Source organism: Lissotriton helveticus, chromosome 1_1, assembly GCF_964261635.1.
Source record: "Lissotriton helveticus chromosome 1_1, aLisHel1.1, whole genome shotgun sequence".
Classification (NCBI taxonomy): Eukaryota; Metazoa; Chordata; class Amphibia; order Caudata; family Salamandridae; genus Lissotriton; species Lissotriton helveticus.
The window spans coordinates 325,593,548-325,612,973 of record NC_136057.1 but is presented as its reverse complement, the minus strand read 5'-3'; the positions used below and the strand labels follow the sequence as shown (position 1 = coordinate 325,612,973).

General features: G+C 44.8%; 1 protein-coding gene across 2 annotated transcripts in view; it reads right to left on the bottom strand.

The window, feature by feature from the left end:
• DENND11 (DENN domain containing 11) overlaps nucleotides 1-17,306 on the bottom strand; it is a 219,471-nt gene extending 202,165 nt beyond the window's left edge. Inside the window, exon 1 of one of the 2 annotated variants that reach the window (XR_013605497.1) lies at nucleotides 17,106-17,292. Coding sequence is in view for 1 of the 2 variants with exons in the window: in XM_078671839.1 (XP_078527965.1) it covers nucleotides 17,106-17,271 (166 nt within the window). In the remaining variant the exon portion in view is untranslated. Of the gene's footprint in view, nucleotides 1-17,105 lie in introns of both variants that reach the window. The other variant, XM_078671839.1, reaches the window with a different exon arrangement.
• Between the last annotated feature and the right edge of the window lie 2,120 nt (nucleotides 17,307-19,426).

The window sequence follows — 19,426 nt, the reverse complement described above, 5'->3', positions numbered from 1 at the left end:
GAGCCCTTGTTCCAACTAAGGGAACCCCCCTTCATCTACAGTGTAGGTCTATGTGTGACCCACACCCTCTGCAGCATCTCGCTGCTCCTTCTCTCTTCACTTAGAGGAACTTCGTACCCTTCCTGCACACCATATGAATTGGGGCACGTATGTTGGACCTCTTTAAACTTGCCCAATTGTCCTTTTTTTTTTTTTTAATCATAGAAGGCAAGCATTCCCATTGTCCCTACTACTGTTTTTACTGGTGTCTGCTCCACATTCAATATCATAGGAACACCTGATTTGCTTTTGTTTCACTATTCTGAATCAAATTTGAAATAATCTGAAATAGACTATATGTGGTTTTACTTATAGAATAAATGTGCTTGTACGAGGAGTGTGTCTTACCCATTCTTGCCTATTTAACCTCTTGCTACACATCAGACAGCAGCTCTGGCTGATCGCATATTGCCATATGGAATTCTGGGCCTTCTCTGATTACCAGCTTGCCCTTCTTAGATCTTCTCTGTGGCACCCCATGCTCTGGATGCACTCTCGCTTGCAAGAGATATTCTATACAACATGGGGCTTGCAACCAGCCCATTGCTTAACATTTCTTGGCTTGGTTATCACTCTTAATTCCTGCCTTCTAATTGGCAAGAGCATGCTGGCTTCACTTCCTCCTCTTTCGGCTGGAGCATGGAACAAAAACTGATTGCTTCAGCTTGATGGCGGTCCTTCCGCTGATTGTGCAGTGATTGAGAAACTATTTCTTTTTTCTCCCCCCCGTCTTTGTTGTTGAATCTTTTGCTATTTGCAGCTATGTTTTACTGTGTCACACAAACTTCAAACGTGCCCTTTTTTTTCCTTTGAAACAGTTGTACATTTTGACAACATACATTATCTGCTTTTATTGTTAGAGCAGATGTTACCTGCTTCCAAATGTATTAACACTAAGACAAGGACACGGGTAAAATTGCTTTCTTTATGTGATGGGCTTTTTGGTCACGGATGGAGTGATTAACTGATCTACGCGGAACAACAAGTGTGTTATGCCTAGCTATAACAAGCATTGGTAAAAGCCAAAGGCCTCGCCCTGGAGACTATTGGCTCAGTCACTACGTTTTGTTCATACTCGGTGAGCACTGGGAATGGGCATTGTCAACTTTCGCAATGATTTGTAGAAATTCTGCATCACTGCATGGTTGCTGTGCAGAACGGCTAAAACTATTTTTTTAAAGGGCTCCGAGGCTTCCAGTGCAATAGCATTTTTTGTTAAAAAGCACATTAGCCCTGGCTGTATTAGTGCTTTTTTTTTTAATGAGTTTAGCCACACTATAAAGCATCCACGCTTCTGTACAGCATGGTTACACAATATTGCCATAGCCAACAGTTCTCATTGGCGAAACTTATTGGCTTTGCCAAGTGCTTGTTCTTGGTGCACAGAAACACAGCCCCCTACTGCTCCTCAGTCAGGTTGGTGTTGTGAAGCTTCCTATATGTTGTAGCCCTATTTATAAAATAGCGTGCCTATCTCGCGCATCTCTTCCTCCAACACACTGCTAGATGCTGCACGACAAGACAAGTAAAGGTCATCTATATGGTCATTCAAGCAAGACAACAAAGTGCTTCCCACGTATGATCAAAACAAATACAATATTGCCATTCACGCACTCCCCACAAGCTGTAGTGCAACATCAGTTTAAAAAGGTGCTTCAGCGTGTACAGCTGGGTTTGAAGAAATATATAGATACTTCAAAACAATACAATTTGAGGCAATACTACCCGATGCTAATATAGAAAACTGTCTAAATATATAATATCCTCCATTTCTTAGGAGATAGTTATGTTAAGGCTGATGCATTGGCTCAAAGCAAAACAGTGTTTTTTTAGGTCTCGTCTAGACAAATTATGTGCGGTCTCTTTGAGGCACTTTGTTTACCGCCAGTGAGATTTTAATTTAGTTTGTTTAATGTCACTTTCAAAGACTTGCTTTTAAGTGGTCAAATCAAAATGTTTTTATTGATCAAGACCTCGACAGGTATCAACAATATAAAATGAAATAAAATTAGCAGAATCAATCTTTAAAACCAAGTGTACAAACGCATAAAAATGTTTAAAACAATTTCTGAAAAGGTTTGAAATATGTAATAGATTAATACACAAATTCACTAGGGCTGGGGTAAACTGTTATATTGTATTAAAATGTTTAATGCTGTATGTTAGATTATTTATCTCCTCTGGGATGCGCTGTTTAAAGAATACAACCAACAGGCTGTAAACAGTCTCTCTACTCTTTGCGCTTTACTCGATGTGAGCTTTACTCGAACACAGCTAGTCGTCTTTAACAGTAGTGTCAATAATCTTCACACTTTTCTCTTTGTGAGCCCGTCGCCTTTAACAGCATGCTTGTGATCATAATAACAGTAAACAGACACTTTTCAGTCTCGTGCTTAACTCGACCTGAACACGTCGCTCTTGACAACAATTTAATTGATTTATTACTGCTTGTGGGCACTTGATCTATTGCTGCAATTACTTCTTTCACCTACACGATATCCCTCTGTAACGTGGAGCGTATAACCTTAAGCTTCTAGCTCACGTCTCTCAGTCTGCGCAGCATAGAATGTTGAAGAATTCAAACGCCGCACTTAAACCAGTTAGTTTGTTTTCCTCACATTAAATTATCTCACTTTTCTTTATCCTCCGGAGCTTTCTACTATTTGCTTGAAAGTCTCTTATCTTCAAAAAATCATACACATTTTCATATTCCAATCACTGCTTTTAAATCAAACAGTAATGTCTTCGTTTCGTTCCGTTCCTCTTGCTTCCTTTTTTTAAGTCTTTGCTTTATCACTTTACGAGTAAAAGTTTCAAATTATTCACTGTGCTCTCATTAACAAGCTGTTTTCCCACTCGATTTTTTTTTACCTTAACTCTTTACACGCTTCGGTTCGATTTCATTGTCTGGGTCAGTCTATCTCCTGCTCCTTCTCCTTGCCACGTCTGGAAGTCGCCAAAAATGTTGTAATAGAATACAAACAATCCAGTGGTTATTACCAAGAAGGCAGATGGTTCACTAAGATTCTGTGTGGACTTAAGAAGTTTAAATCAGAATGTTATCATGGACAGATTCCCGCTGCCTAACATTAACGAGTTAGTGTTGATGTTAAATGGTGCAAAGTTTTTTACAAAACTGGATATGCGAAGTGCATATCATCAGGTCACCTTAAAACCACAGTCTAGGAATTTGACATTGTTTATTACTGGCGAGGGAACATTTCAATTTTGTAGGCTTCTATTTGGGCTATGTTCAGCAGCGAGCGTATTTCAACGGTTGATGAGCACAATTATTGCAGGTGTGAAGAAAGCAGTTGTATTTCAAGATGACGTGTTGGTGTTTGGGGCGACTGAAGAGGAACATAATTTATCTTTGGTAAAAGTTCTAGGATGCATGGATAAGGCGGGGTTGACATTGCGTAGGGAGAAATGTAAGTTTTTTGCCAGTGAAGTTGAGTATCTAGGTCACTAAGTCACAAGTGAAGGAATCAAACCTAAAGAGAATTTGGTAAGTGCTATTGTAAATGCACAAGCTCCGCATGATAGAGATTCCTTAAGATCCTTTATGGGTCGTGTGGAATATTACGCAAAGTTTGTGTTGGATTTTGCTCAGAAAACAGAGCCATTGAGAGAGTTGTCGAGACGTGGAAGGAAGTTTGTTTGGATGGAACAGCAGCAAAAAGCTTTTGATTTAATCAAACATGACATTATACATGCTGGAGTATTAACTCCATTTAAGTCTGACTTAGAGTGTGTTGTGACTGTAGATGCCAGTGGTGTTGGGATTGGAGCTGTTTTTGCACAAAAGCATGGAAGAGAGGAAAAGACGGTTGCGTTTGCCTCTAGATCATTGTCTGAGGTAGAAAGAAATTATGCAGTGATTGAAAGGGAGGCGTTGGCGGCAGCATGGGCAACCAACTACTTCAGAGTATTTTTATGGGGCAGTCCGTTTATACTACGCACGGATCATAAGCCATTGTTGAAGGTTCTGGGCCCAGGTGGAATTAAGAATTGTTCTGGGCGTTTAGCAGTCAAGTTACAGGAGTTTGATTGTAAATTTGAATATCTGCCTGGTTGGCGAAACAGGGTGGCGGACTGTTTGTCGCGTTTACCAGACAGAAATAGTGAGGTGGTGGATTTACAGACGGAGGAAGTTGTGGCGAATGTGGATGATGCTTTGGAGACATGTGAAAATGCAATTCAAAGGAATATGTGGTACAAGCATATGCAAGAGGATATTGTTTTGACAGGTGTGGTGAGAATGATCAAGGATGGTTCAAGGAGAGAGGGTGTGTTACCAGTTGCAATAAGGCCGTTTGTGAAAATTGTGGACGAGTTGTCAGTCACTGCTGATGGTATCATCATGAGGAATGACAAGTTTGTTCCTCCATGCGCTCTGCGTAATAAGTTAATCAGTTTAGCTCATGAAGGCCATCTGGGGCAAACTATGACAATGAAAAGATTGAAGGTGAATTATTGGTGGCCGAACATGGATGCAGAAGTAAAGGTATGGGTGGAGCGGTGTTTGGCTTGTAAGGAATCTGAGGAGAGGCTAAAGGTAGGTTTGGGTGTTTCTAAAGAGCCACAACATATTTCTTCAGCAGAGAAAGTTTGGGAAAAAGTTTGTTGAGACTTTATTGGTCCATTTACTTTTTTGCCGCAGAGTCAGAAATTTGCATTAGTGCTGGTGGACGTAAAGTCAAAGTGGATTGAAGTGGCTTTTATGAGTTCGGTTACTACTGCCTCTACTATTGGTGTTTTGACAGAGATTTTTAAGAGAGCGGGTTTTCCATCAGTTATTCTCTCTGACAATGGCACACAGTTGACGTCGTATGAGATGGAACAGTTTTTGAATTCTGTTGGTGTCAAACATTCATGTTGCTCATTATACAACCCACAAGGTAATGGGTTGGTCGAGCGCATGAATAAAATGTTGAAGGGCACCATGCAGTTGGCATACAACTCTCATTTGAATGTGGTAGATTCAGTCACTGAGATGTTGTGGGCTTACAGGACAACTGTTAATAGTAGTCTTGGTGTGAGTCCTTTTGAAATGATGCGCGGTAGGGTAGCAGGGACGAAATTACTTCCAGCTTGGATGCGTGTTAATACAGTTTCCAGGAGAATACATAACTCTTTGTCTGAAGAGAAAGCTGATAAGTTGTTTATCAATGTTGGTGATTCTGTTAAGGTTAAGCCTGGTCTTAACACCAACTTTCTGAATAAGTTCAGAGGTCCGTTTAAGGTCAAAAGTGTTGGTGGAAATTGGGTAAAGTTGATGAATGGACAGACGTGGAATTTGAGGAGAGTTGCGTTGTATCAAAGGAAGAATGGAAAGTGCAAGATGGATAGGAAGGAGTGTCTCCTTGGATGATGATGGATGATGATGAATTTAAGGAAAATGACGACAAAAGAAGTTACGGCAGGTCTGTTTTGGATGGGGTGGTGATAGAAGGTGGTGATGGAAGGGGAGGAGATGGGTTGTTGGGTTCTTCTCGTGTTTTGAGAGAGGCGGGTGAAAGAAGAGCACCCGAGTATCTGAGAGATTACATTGTCTCGGGTTGAAATATTTTAACCATCCTTAAAATATGTTTTGAAGAGTTTACTCTCTCTTGGTCATTTCTTTTTTTGTTATTTTCTTCTTTTCTTTCTTTTCCTTTTCTTTTCTTTCATAATAGTGTACGGTGGGAAGATATGTTATATTGTATTAGAATGTTTAATGCTGGGCTGGGTATGTCATCTCTGATGTATTGGTGTTCCATCTCTGAGCTCATTATCGAGTATGGCACTGTCAGTTTAACCAGCTGCGTCTGGTAGGATTTGTTCTGGGTTTCTCCTGAGATTAAAGCTAAACAAAGATAAGCTTTGATTGTTTGTATTCTATTACAACATAAACCTTATCAAACGTAGCATTTAATCTATACCAGTTATCCTGAATTTAAAACATTATGGAGTTCTAAAACAACAGCGCACTGCTGAGACTGCAGGGAAATATTGAGTATATGTCTTAAGTCCTGGATTCCTCCCTGACACAAATCACAGTCCTGTGGATTTGTATTAGCGGCTTTTGTATACATTGAAAGGAAGCAACCCTAACCTGAGTAACAATATTGTCCTTCTTACCCCATGTTCTAGGTTGAAGGATACTTTTCTATATATATTTTGTTTTGAGCAGCCAACGGAGATTTATATTATTTTAACTTCATGCGACGATTTACTGTTAAGATTTTGTCTAAATCCACTGAAACGCTGGCTGCTATTCGGGAGTGCGTGTCGGAACATAAAGAGACAGTGGATCAGGAGACGGCACAGAGATCACATAGGAGTACTGCCCGCTATTACGGAGAAGGGGGCCGGCCTAGGAGATCCCTAGCTCAGAAACTGGCGGTGCCGAGCAGTCAGGTTTACATTACTGAGCTGCTGGATGTTGGGGGCCAGGCGCACTACCGTAACTCAGATATTAGTGGAGTGGTTTTGGATAACTACTCTAAATTGTATGAGGAACGATAACAGCGTCATGTGGATGAAATTCATGCTTATCGGGACGATGTGGCCTTGGGCTGGTTGTCTCTAAATCAACGGGAGTACCTCACGCTGCCGTTCGACTTTGCGACATTAAGCAGGCAATCATGTCAATTCCCACATGCAAGGTGACGGGTCTCGACAGCCTCCCTAGCGAGTTCTTTAAGGTGTTTGCAGAGGCCGTTGGAGGTGTTTGCGGAGGCGTACAAGTCTGGCACGCTGCCTCCCTCACTCAAGAAGACCTTAATCGTAATGTTACTGAAATCGGATAAGGGAGTTGAATGCTTGGGATTCCTACAGACCCCTATCAATAATTAATATAGATGCCATGTTCTTGGCAAAAATGAATGCCACAAGGCTCCAACCCTTGGTTCCAAACCTAGTCCTTCCGGATCAGTAGGGCTTCGTGCCCTCTAGATCCACAACTTCCGCACTATTTTCTCCACTTTACATTGAGAGCGACTTTTAGGCAGTGGCTGTGCTGCTCGATGCGGCTAAGGCGTTCGACTCCCCACAGTGGGAGTACATGTTTGTCGTTTTGCTGCGTATGGGTCTGCCCCCGTTCTTCCTGAAATTAATCCATCTTCTATACACTGCTCTGGAGGCACGGATCCGTGTGAATGGTTGGGTATCTGCAGCCTTTTCCATCCAACGTGGAATGCGGCAGGGTTTCCCCCTGTCGCCAATGCTTTTTGCACTAGCACATTTGGCCTGTAAACTGCGTCAATGACACGCCCAGGAGGCACTGCGGTTCCGACAGCGACCTTTAATGGTGTCACTCTACGCCGATATGTTGCTTTATTTACTAGAGCCCGACACATACTGGCCGGAACTACTGAGAGAGTATGTCCAGTTTGAACGCTTCTCTGGCCTAGGCATCAATTGGGCTAAGTTCACTGTATTTCCACTAACAGCTGGCACCAAGGAGATTGAGTTAGACTTCCCCCTCCTGCAGTGGTCATACGACCCGGTAAAGTACTTGGGAATTTGCATCCATAGAAACCCTGAAGTTGTGATATCGGCCAATTACGGGCGTTCACACAATTACAGATCAGGATGAACGCTGGGCTAAGCTGCCCCTTTCACTTGCGGCTCGCATTGCGGTCATAAAAATTACATTTTAGCCCAAACCTCTATATTGGTTTGTTAACATCCCCATCCGATTGAACATTGCATTGTTTAATACACTGCAATCGTCTCTGCTTACGTTTGTTTGGGGTGGCAGTAAACCCCGGTGTAGCTGGAAGGTGCTAACACAGCCATTTGAGCGCGGCGGGTTCGATGCTCCTGACTTTCTCCTATATTACCTATGTGCTCAGGCACAGTTCACGCACTTTTGGTACTTCCCGCAGAAATATCAACCGCACAAGGCCACTGAAGCGGACTCTGTGCTCCCAGTGCCGCTGGCTGCAGCTGCAGCTGCTCTGTAGGGGAGGGGGGGGGCCGCGAGGGGAAATTAGCGCTGTCCATAGCACGGTGTGGGCATGGAGCGCACTGGCAAAAAGGGCCAGAGTGGACTATAAATGGCGAAAGACTTTGTCATTTTCTATCTCGGCATGGATAGCACTGTCTAATCCTATGCTTAAAAACTTTGATAGAAAAACAGACATTTGAGGTGAGCAGATCTAGAGTGTCGCTGGTGTTGAGAGTGCTCTAACAGGAGCTGCTTTCCACCTAAACTGAGACCTACCCAGAGTTCTCTCCTTCTTTTTTGCATAATTTATGCGTCACTCTATGCCTGAAAGGGTTTTGTTTTGATATATATTATATATATAAGAGATTTCAATTCTATTCACCTTTAAGGATTTTTTTTAACTTTTTTTTTACTGCCTGTAGTGATATTAACAAAACGACTAGCATGAGGTAAATTCAAAGAAGCACTTAATTTCTACATTTGTGTAAGATTTGGAACAGCAATAATCTGCAGATTAGTAGCCTTGTAAAAGCATCGACCTCCTGCTTAACTTTTCCATTTCTCGAACACAATTAGCAAAGACTTTCTATCAGACACAGGTTTTTAACAAGCAGACTCCAAAAGGGAGGTTAAGACAATCACAGACATGTTGTGCAGGAATTCATGAATCCATGAAACTAGAAAGTAGTCTTATTGGAGCTGAACTGTATGAGATTTTTAATTTAGACATATTTTATCAAACTGTAAAAATGTTGTATTATGTACAATTGTAATGATTTGTAATGATTTTGTGGTACTTTTATGAATTTTATGAAATTCGAATAAAGGTCTTTTGAACTTGAACTTTGATATTGTGCAGGGTGAGGGGGGTGGGGGGGAGAGAGAGAGGAGATGTTAAACGTTATTTCCAAAGTATGCTTGGGCTGCACAAAAGAATATTCTGGTAAGTCCATTTGGCCGTTGCTAAAAGCTACTCCTCGGCCACTTGTAGAAAGGTTGACAATAACACGTTACACATATGATAGGTACACACTCGCCAATGCCCACTCGATAGCAACCGACTTCATCGGATGAACATAAACTTAGTCAGACAAAGAGAATGTAAACTCAGGCAAAAGAGAGAACGACGATTATCGCCACCCAAACTGAGTCTGTACAAACAGCAGCACACTATTCACACCAACACTGAACACTGACAGCAGATAATAGAAAACTCAGCTAGAAAAAAAACCACATCACTGTACTTTTGATGGAGACTACCAAAAGCACAGTAAAAATATTCTAAATGCATGATACATACTATAAATATGCACACAACACATTTAAAGGGCATTGGACCGAGCACACAGAGCACAGCTTAGAGCAGGAAATAACCACTGTCCACATTTGAGGGAAACAAACGAACATTCAGCAATCACGCCACACTCCTGAAGAATCTCCTCCCTCCACATCTAACGAAGACAACCGTGAATACAAAGTAACTGCTGCACCCCGGGTCTGGCGGCTTAGTGGACTAATGCGTTCACTCTGGGGGCCTGTGTTTGACCTCATGGTCGCAGGTTCAAATTCCGGCGGGTCCACTCAGCCTTTCATCATTCGGAGAACGATAAAATGAGTACCATTGAGATGGGTAACAATAAGCATCTGTTATTCAGCACTAAGGTGCCCACGGGTGAACGTGCATTTCGTGATGTTATAAAACAGTTTCTTCCACCTCTCAGTAAGACAGGATCACTCCGACTACCAACATGGAGTGAGGACATGATCTGACTGTGCTGTGGTATTCAGAACCTATAACTATGTAGCACCAGGTAGGTCAGCAAACAGTAGAATATGAAATGTTGGAACAGGGGCAATGCAATCAAACAAATGCGATGCATACTGGAACCTCGGCAAAGAGCAAATTGCTCTCATACAACACCCTCTATTCTTTCAAAGTGTCTGGAGTCGCCGCCTTCGACGCCATTGAAGAGTGTACAGATGTTTGCATCCTCCGTGAAGGTCGATGCACCAACCACGAAGCCTGCTAGTGCAATGGATAGCAGCACCTTCAGACACCACTTTATAGGTAATGTTCTGCATTCTTTTTCCCTGGTAGGGGCATTTCCTGACTCCCCCGGCCAAGTTCCCTTTCCCGTACCTAGTCCACTCCTCCACTTCACCACCATGACACCACCGTTTCTCCTCCCGCTATACATTCTATCCTGGAAACATCGGCGCTGACGTGGCGTGACCCGCACAGGTGTGAGATAGGAAACACGACGGGTAAACATAGGTGTGACGGCAGCGCGCAGACTTCGACGGCCTCCGACCACATGATGAGTCTAGGACTGAGTGGGTCGCCCCCTGTCCGTGCAGCGGCCCGGAAGCAGGTAGCAGCGCCACGGGCTGAAAGCAAAGTTAATGCAAGTCAGGGAGACACACTGGACAGCCCGGACGCACGGACCCACGCACGCACGCACGACGTTGATTACCCAAAAGCAACTGTGAGCAGGAGGTTCAAAAATACAACGACGTGTATACCGTTTGGAGACTCGGGGCACACGTCCAAACGGGAGGTAGTTAATAATTGTGTACATCCCAGGAACAGAGAGTGTCCATAAGGCGTTACCGAGCGAACCTGCAGCTAACCACTGGCTTACCCTTAAGTACTCTTGGAGCGGCCCTTGGTATCCCTAAAACAGGGCTCGTGAAGGCAGAAGAGAAAGTCCATGTGGCTGAAAGCCCTTTGAACTTTATGTGGTTCCACCGGTTCCCTTTCCTCTAGACCGCAAGCAGCAAAAGGATGTTGAGACTCTAAGGAGGTGTCATGAAGTCAAGCTGGTGATGTCATCGGGTGTCAAACAGTGTGTGATGTCACTTCCGCAACCCGTGTTCGATCTGGTGTGAGCTTTGACCGAATCACACGTGGCTAACCCTAGCGAGAAAAACTAAATTAGGGCAGAGCACCGTAGCAGTCTTCTCGTCACATTTCTTATGCAACACAACCAGCATGGCCTGTGTTGCAAGGACCACAAGTATCCCCTTACACCCATCTCCTCAACCCATGCCATGGAGACAGAGGCTTCTAGATTTGGGCTTTAGTTTCATAACAACTGCCCGCTAAAGTGCAAATTTCAAGACTCGTGCGGGAGGGAGGAGAGGCAGTCCAGTAACTAAGCTGCCGATTTAGGAACATTAACGCAATCTCCCTGTGCACAACTGTAATAGTGAGAACTTTAAGGTCAATTTACAAACCAATTATGGTACAGTGTGTCGATAACCCACAGGGATTTTGCTATGTAAATTGGGATAGAAAGTATTTTTGCTCGTGTTGTTCGGTGCATATCTATTTTATACTAGGCTCTCAATGTGCATAAGTGCACTGACAACGCTTATGCTGTGTGGCCCTAGTGCGTGCTGAGAATCATAGCAAGTTCGGATTCATGGAACAAATTTGATTCCTGCAATAGGCAATAACGATTTGTAATTTAAAAGCCTCCGACTAAAAACTTAGTCTGAGTCTTCCAACTGACACGAAGTGAGGTTTCAACCCCAACCTGAAAAAAGGTAGTTAAAAAAAAAAATATATATATATATATATATATATATATATACATACACACACACGTTTATTTTAATCTACGTTTTTCTAAACAGAAGGTGTTTTCCAAACCACCTGGATTCTTCCGAGTTTGTTTAAGTGCAGCTGCTTAAGAGCGGTCCTAAGTCATCACAGCCCTTATGCATCTAGCAGACAATGTCCTCTTTATTGCTATGCTTAGGCTTCAAAACAACAGGTTTCGATCTCGCCAGTATAGCAGACAAAAGCCTCACTCTTTTAGAGTTATAAACACGTTTTGTTTATGGAACTTTTTAAATAGAACCTTTTTGCTTGCAGTTATTACCCAACATGCCATTCCGTTCAATGATCCCGAAGAGTTGAAGCATGCAATAACTATGTCAGGATCTGAACCTGTGATGTGCAGGTCACACAAAGAACTCTGCTGTAACCGTGTAACACAGTGAGCATTATTTGAAAATGTGCATAGTGTTTGAAAGATACATTTTGAAAAGCTACAATCTAACAAACAAGATACATATACACAAAACCAGTATGTCAGACGTAGAAGCATTTCTATATAGGTGACTAGAGAAGCACATAGGCAACATCAGATTATTGTGCTGTACCAGACTGTGATTAAGCCAGTGGTTAGCTGCAGGTTCGCCCGGCAACTCCTAATTGCCACTCACTGCCCAGATTTCAACGGGTGATCATGAGGTTGTAGCTGGGCGTGCTACGGTGAATGGGGGGCAGGGGGATAATCAGGAAATTGGTTGCACAGGGAGGCTTGGAGAAAAGTCCACGAGCCCCCAGAAGGGGGCTTAGGTCGCAAAGGTTCTTGGAGCAAGGAGGTACAGCTGGTTCTTCGGGACCTGGGCAGCTCTGTTGCAGAGCGGTTAGGTCGGCTGGGCGAGCAGAGATGCTCCCCATGGTCATGGACAAACAGCTGGCAGGGGTAAAATAAAGGCAGACAGACCACTCATGAAGTGGGTCTCAGTTATGCCGACATCCTTCGCTGGATGCTTGGTCCTGGTGCAATGGAAATCCAGACTGGACTCTCACGGTTGGTGTTTGGTACAGGGTGCCCAGTACCCCGGGGTTTGTGCTGCACAGCTCCAGTTGGTGCTGGTGTCTTCACACTGAGTGGAGAGACAGATCTGACCTTCCAGAGCACGAGTAACTTCTGGTCGTCTGCGGCGGCGGCCATCGGGAACAGGGTGGACCGGACTCTTGCTGGTCAGTCCCTGCGATAGTTCCCCTACTCCAAGGGATACTGTTGCTGATTTTTGAAGTGCTGGCAAGCTACCCAATGCTTTGGTAGCTCTCCAGCTCACAGGACGAGTCACTGTCACGATTGTCGAGGGAGGGCTTAGGATGGGCTGGTTTTCGCTCCACACACTTCTGCTGCAGTTCTCGCCAGGCAGTGACTCCTCTTTGTCCTTCTTCTCTTGATCCATCAGATCTAAGTTCTTAGGATCAGGGGTGTCACCTGAATACTCAATTTAGGGCATTACCGGGAATGACAGGTAGTAGCTATCAGACTGCCTACCTTTAAGGTGTCTACACCTGCTATATGGTGACTTCATGTGGGAAGTGGGCATAACCCGGACTCCAGAAGGCTAATTACTTCCAAAACAGCATGGGGGAAAAGTAGGGTCCACATCAGCTAGTTGACCTTAGGGGCGATTCTGGCTTGATGTGGGCACATCTAATACTACTACTTTTCCTGCCTGTCTTGCCACATAAACATGGGGTCAGGACAGGGGGCTGGTCATCACCACTATCTGGAGAAACCTGGGTCACATAACAAAGGTGTCAGGCCCTTTAGAGCTTCCCGCCCTGGAATGCAGTTCCTGCTTGGTAGAGGTGTCGGCACCTCCGCTCAGAGCTTGCATTGTTCCTGATCTCTGAGAGCACAGGCTCTCACCTCAGGGGTCATAAACTTGTCTAAGGAGGTTGGCTGATCAAAACCAGTCAGTGAACACATTAGGGATCTGCTGGTTTTCAGGGGGAACCTCTAAGGTGCACTCTGGGTGCATGGTTTAATAAATCCACCACTGGTATCAGTGTGGGTTTCTCAAGCGGAGGGGTTTGGTACCAAAGCACCTTGGGGTATAGTGAATCCATCATGTAGTTAGGGAGCTCATAATCATGAGTGTCCAGCCCATGTACTAGTCATGTCTTCCCTGGGACACTTGTGGTATCCACAGGTGAACTAAGATATCACAGGAACACATCAGCTCATGCAGCTATGCCTACACATGGGAATAGTGAACCCTCCTTTAGGCCTGCTGTAGGGGTGACTTACCTATACCACATGCAGTGCTGTGTAACCATGACACACGGATGTGTGCCACGTCTACTTCGTTTTTGTCTGCACCAAGACATGCAGGCTGCAATGGTAGTTTGCATGAGCTTGGTGAGGGGTCCCTTAGCGTGGTACAATTCATGCTGCAGTCGTTAGGAACCCTATTTAGTACCAATGCCCTAGGTACCAGCGGTACAACATACTAGGGACTTACATGGAGCCTGAAGTGGTGTCAATTGTGGAACAATGGTACAGTTTTAGGGAAAGAACACCGGTGCTGGGGACCTGGTTAGCAGTAACACAGCACCCTTTCAGTCAAAGTTACACCAGATATCAGGCAGGGGGGGGGGGTAGTTATTTCAACAAAAAACATGTTTCCCACATGTATGCAGTACTACAACTAGTCGCTATGAAGGGATGAGGCCAACTTTACCCACCTGTATTCAAATCTTTAGCCTCAACGCTGAGAAAATCTATAAAGACTGCACTAACCAAGAGTAATATGTATGGCTTACAAAGAAACACATTAAACGAAACTGAAAGGAGGGACCAACACAATATGGCGAAGAGGGAAAGAATCAATAAGAAAGATGTGGATCAGGAAAGGGTGGTGGAAATGGTGTTCTATCCCACAGGTAGGTGGTTGCTCGGTGCGAACTTATATTCCACCGGTGTCTGCTGAGTACAAAGTCTTATCCCACCGGCAGCTGCTAAGTGCACTCTTATCCCCACAGTGATTAAACTAGCAGTAAACACCGTCTATAGTGTATCAAGCAGATCGTTTTTTAAACTAATGTGGACACAGACGGGTGGATGTCAAACACTTTAATTATTAACACAGAATTCGAGAAACACTATATATAGTGAGTCAACGTTCACATCAAGGTTTCTTAAATATGCAAGGGTTTTCTTTTTTAATTTCAAACAGCCTGATACAAAATAAGTCTATCTGCAGGTCTGCTTAAGTTTAGGTACAAGAGGACAAAGAGCAAAATGTCTCTGTACACTCTAGCCAACAATTAAAAGACAAGAAACATCGAGTGTTCTTCTTCGCGCGCAAACAAAACTATCATCTTGGCTAATGATTGTTAAAAGAGACCTTTAAAGAGAATGGGTCACCTAGAAAGAACAAACCATTTTCACTTTAAACGATTTTAATCCACCCACTTCTCAAATAGACGAGTAATCTACTCAAATAACTGGAGGTTAATGTATCTGCTTTAAAAAAGATTTGAATCATGCACAATCCTGGTTTCAATCAAGTTTCATACCCAGCCATTCATATTCATAAAGGAGAATAAAAGTGGAATCAGAGATGGGATCACTTTAACAACCCTTACCCTGCACTGAGAAACACAAAGCTATTAAACATGCAATAAACGTGACTTATCCCTGCTAAAAGGAACGTTGGAAACAAAGACAACCACAATTGGCAGATCCTGGGATGAGGGTGGCTCTTGGCAATACAGTGACATTACAAGGCGTGATACCTTAACTGATCAGACCTAGGACGTGTCTCCTTCCGCTAAGGGACTTTTTTCTGTTTAACTGCCTCTATTTAACTGTCTCCAAAGAAAATGACCAGTAGAGGTCAGTAAAATACAAGCCTTGCTTTCTGCTAAGGGACTTTTTCTTATTTTTCTGGCGACTGCCTCTATACCCGCTGAAAGTCAATATTTCTCTCCATGTTTTGCCATACCTGGCGTGTTACGCAGTTTGGTGCTTACTTTCCCTCCATGTAGCACCCAGGCTAATGTGCTGCATAGCTAAATACATAAAATGTCCCAAAGGAGAGACCAATTGATTGCAAATGCTTGTTACTTGTGTTAATAGTGTCTGGAGAAAGGTCATTAGTATTAGTGTAACACCCGAATAGACTACTAAAAACTAACATTTGACCAGTTAGAACCTTGTGAAGGGCCTCCCATTCCAACACCTGTTGCATTTTTGGTACCCTTTGAGGTAGAAACAGGTCTTGTTAACCTATGCAGGTTTTGCAGCAGATGGTGGATTATATGGCAAATCTGCCATGGTGCGGGGAGCACTGTGTCTGCAGATTCTCAGAATTCCAGCGGCCCCGATTTACAGAAATGTTGGCACTAAAGTCACGTTGGTTTAACGTTTTCTATATACAAGGAATTCCATGAAAGGATATATGCCAACAATCCTGATGTATACATAAGACACCAAATTATTTTTTACGCCAAAGTTAATGATTTATTTTTCTCCAGATTAGAACTTGCACCACACCAAAATATAGGGATGGGGAAATTGCACTCCAAGGTAATTCCAAATGTTGCACACTTATGAAAGCGAAATTACTTTGACATTCTTCAGGACTTAGTCTCTAAAAATGTCGAGAGACCTCCTTTATACACATTTCCTTTCTCCCCGTTTTCCCGCATCACCCATAACTTACTCCCCTTTCCCTACTGGAATACTTGTGAGATGTATGATGTGCAGCAGTGGTTCTTCTGGTGCGATGGAAGACTAGGTTCTGAGGGCTTGTGCTAGAACATTCCACAGACTCAAGGCAGCAGCCTCTGGGTGTTTTATTATCCACAGTCGCACAATATGTACCCCATACCGTAAGACACTGCCCTTTAAACTTTCACTCATGCATAAACCCGCCCAGAAAGAACAAGACCCGTAGAAACAGAAATATAACATGTAATAGCGCAGCTAACAGTAACCTGTAGACATGGCACCACCTACTGCCACATCATTGAGATGCATAGTGTCACGAACAGAACTGTACTCGTGACCGGTGTGAGCTGCCGTGACCTGGGGCGAGCTGTACCGTGCATCTAATATCGAGGTCGTCACCCTCTTGTGAGCTTCATCTTTGGCATCACTTCAGCTACCTTTCTTCAACTTCCACTACACATGGTCTACTTCTCACCTGCACACAAGGTACAGACCCCCCCTCTTCATCTCGGCCACCCTCTGCAAGCCCTCTCCCCACCCCCCTTTTGCTGTCCAGAAGTGATCACCAAAGGTTTCACGATCTTTTCTAGGAGTCCAGGAAATCCTCATCACCTATACGGACCCCCCCTCCCCAACCCCTCCCCGTTGCCCTGCCCTTTAGGGGCGGCGGGGGGAGGGGGCTCTCCACCTGTGCTATCCCATGGCCTCGCAGTCCCCATTGCTTTTCTTCTGCTCTCCCCACTGTTACACCTGCCCCAGGGGTACCAAGTGCACCCATCTCCTTCCACCATCTCCATTCTCGTGGGGGGGACCCATGGTCCCCTTCAGTGGTGTATTCCCTCTGCTCTTACCTGTCCGGGGGTCGAACGTCACAACGAAGACGGCCACGATCTGGTCGTTCTCCGCGGAGAGCGCGGCAGGGACGGCTCCTGCGTCCCCAGGCCGGCGAGGCACCGGGACAGGGGCGCTCACGGCCGGCGGCTCGGCCCACTCCAGCAGCGGAGCCTCGTCCGCCATCGCTGCTGTGGAGGTGTTTCTACCAGTACCGGACCGGAAGCGGGGGGCGGGAGCGGGGAGAGTTGGACCCGCCCTATTCCAGGCCGCCCCGCCCACAAACACCACGGCACCCAGGCGAGCATGGACCACTCTCAGGGACACGTCACTGCCGATGCAGGCCACGCCCCCTGCCGCCTCGTGGAGTCGACCTTGTACGCGGAACCATAGCAACAAGAGCAGGCTTTGGAAGAACAGCAGGGGGCTCAGAGCTCATTCACTTTGAAGTTGTGTAAAATCCAGTAAACAGGCCATCCCTCGTGGCATGTTCCTCAGCTCAGCCGCTTCTCTGTCCATGAGAACCTCTGGGATGGAGGCCCTAGAATGATGTGCTAATGGAGCATCACACTTTGAGTCAGAGCTGATTGAATTTAAGTGATTTTTATTTATTTATTTATTTATTTAATGCGTTTTTATATACCCGAAGGTGTCAGAGCGCTTTACAGTAGGAACAGTAGTGAAACATGAGGAAACATTACAAGTCAGCATGTTACAAGAGCAAACGTTACGTTACATAAGGCAATAGTGACAATTGTGCATGTATTGAGAGCAAACAAAATACAAGAGGTAGCAAACGATACATTTCAAGAGGGAAAGTGACGTGTGCATGCTACAAAGGAGTACACAATACAAGTAGAAGCATAATACTGCAATAAATGGCAGACTCTCCAACCACAAGAACACATTAGGAAGGCACTTCTATAGTCATGTAGAACAGAATTTCCTATAAAGGAGGGACTTCCTTCAGATAATAGAGAGGGCTAAGGCACGACTGTTATGTTTCCCTGGTCCACGCGTGTTCAGCTTTCCATTCCATAATTCTATTAAAACATTTGAACAGTCAGAACTACAAATCCCTGAATGCAACGAAAAACCAGCATTGGCAAAGCTAATAGGTGTCTTCCTTTATGTGCTACTGGCTTTGCCAAAGATTTTTGCCGATGCTGTGCAGCGTGGGCAAACAGAAATGCTTTTTCTCCTCGCTGCTGTGCAGCATCAGGAAACAAGCATTTACAATGCAATGGTATCGGCATTATTAAAGGTAGAGCTATTGGCATTGCTCATGACATTTTTTTTTTAAATCATAAATAAATGGCATTGTCATTTACAATGCCAATAGTTTAAATCGCTCGCAAATACATGACCGATTGCATTTACACCCACACAGAGCCACACACACAAAGCAACCCACACACACACACATACAGAACCACCCACACAGAGCCACACACACACACACACACACACACACACAGAGCCCCCCACACACACACAGAGCCACACACACACACAGCCACACACACACAGAGCCCAACACGCACACAGAGCCCTACACACACCCAGAGCCACATACACACCCAGAGCCACATACACACACAGGAGAGCAAGCACAGCGAGGGGGCATGGAAGCAAGCACAGCGAGGGGGGCAGGGGAGCAAGCACAGCCAGGGGGCAGGGGAGCAAGCACAGCCAGGGGGCAGGGGAGCAAGCACAGCCAGGGGGCAGGGGAGCAAGCACAGCCAGGGAAGCAAGCGCAGCGAGGGGGCAGGGAAGCAAGCGCAGCGAGGGGGCAGTGAAGCAAGCACGGCCAGGGGGCCGGGAAGCAAGCACGGCCAGGGGGCAGGGAAGCAAGCACGGCCAGCGGGCAGGGATGCAAGCACGACCAGGGGGCAAGGAAGCAAGCACGGCCAGGGGGCAGGGAAGCAAGCACGGCCAGGGGGCAGGGAAGCAAGCACGGCCAGGGGGCAGGGAAGCAAACACAGCCAGGGGGCAGGGAAGCAAAACAAAATTCAGTAAGTAGTTGAAGACTCATCTCTTCATACACTTTTAGTGTGCTTCCCTGGTGGTATTCAGCTTAAAAAAAAACCCTCTTGTATCATTGGATTACCGGATTCAGATGATTATCAGTTTACCAACTTCTTACAACCTCCAACACCATTAAAATGTTGTGAAGGAGCCTCCGGGCTAAACAAAAACAATTTCAAGCTATGTTTAGACCTGGGTTTTACCCTGTCTTAAATTAAGCAAAGACTCTTTTGTCTGGTACATATCAATTGTTCTTTTTCGCAAACAAACATTCAATAGATAATTTCATCCAAATCAAAGTACATTTTCTATT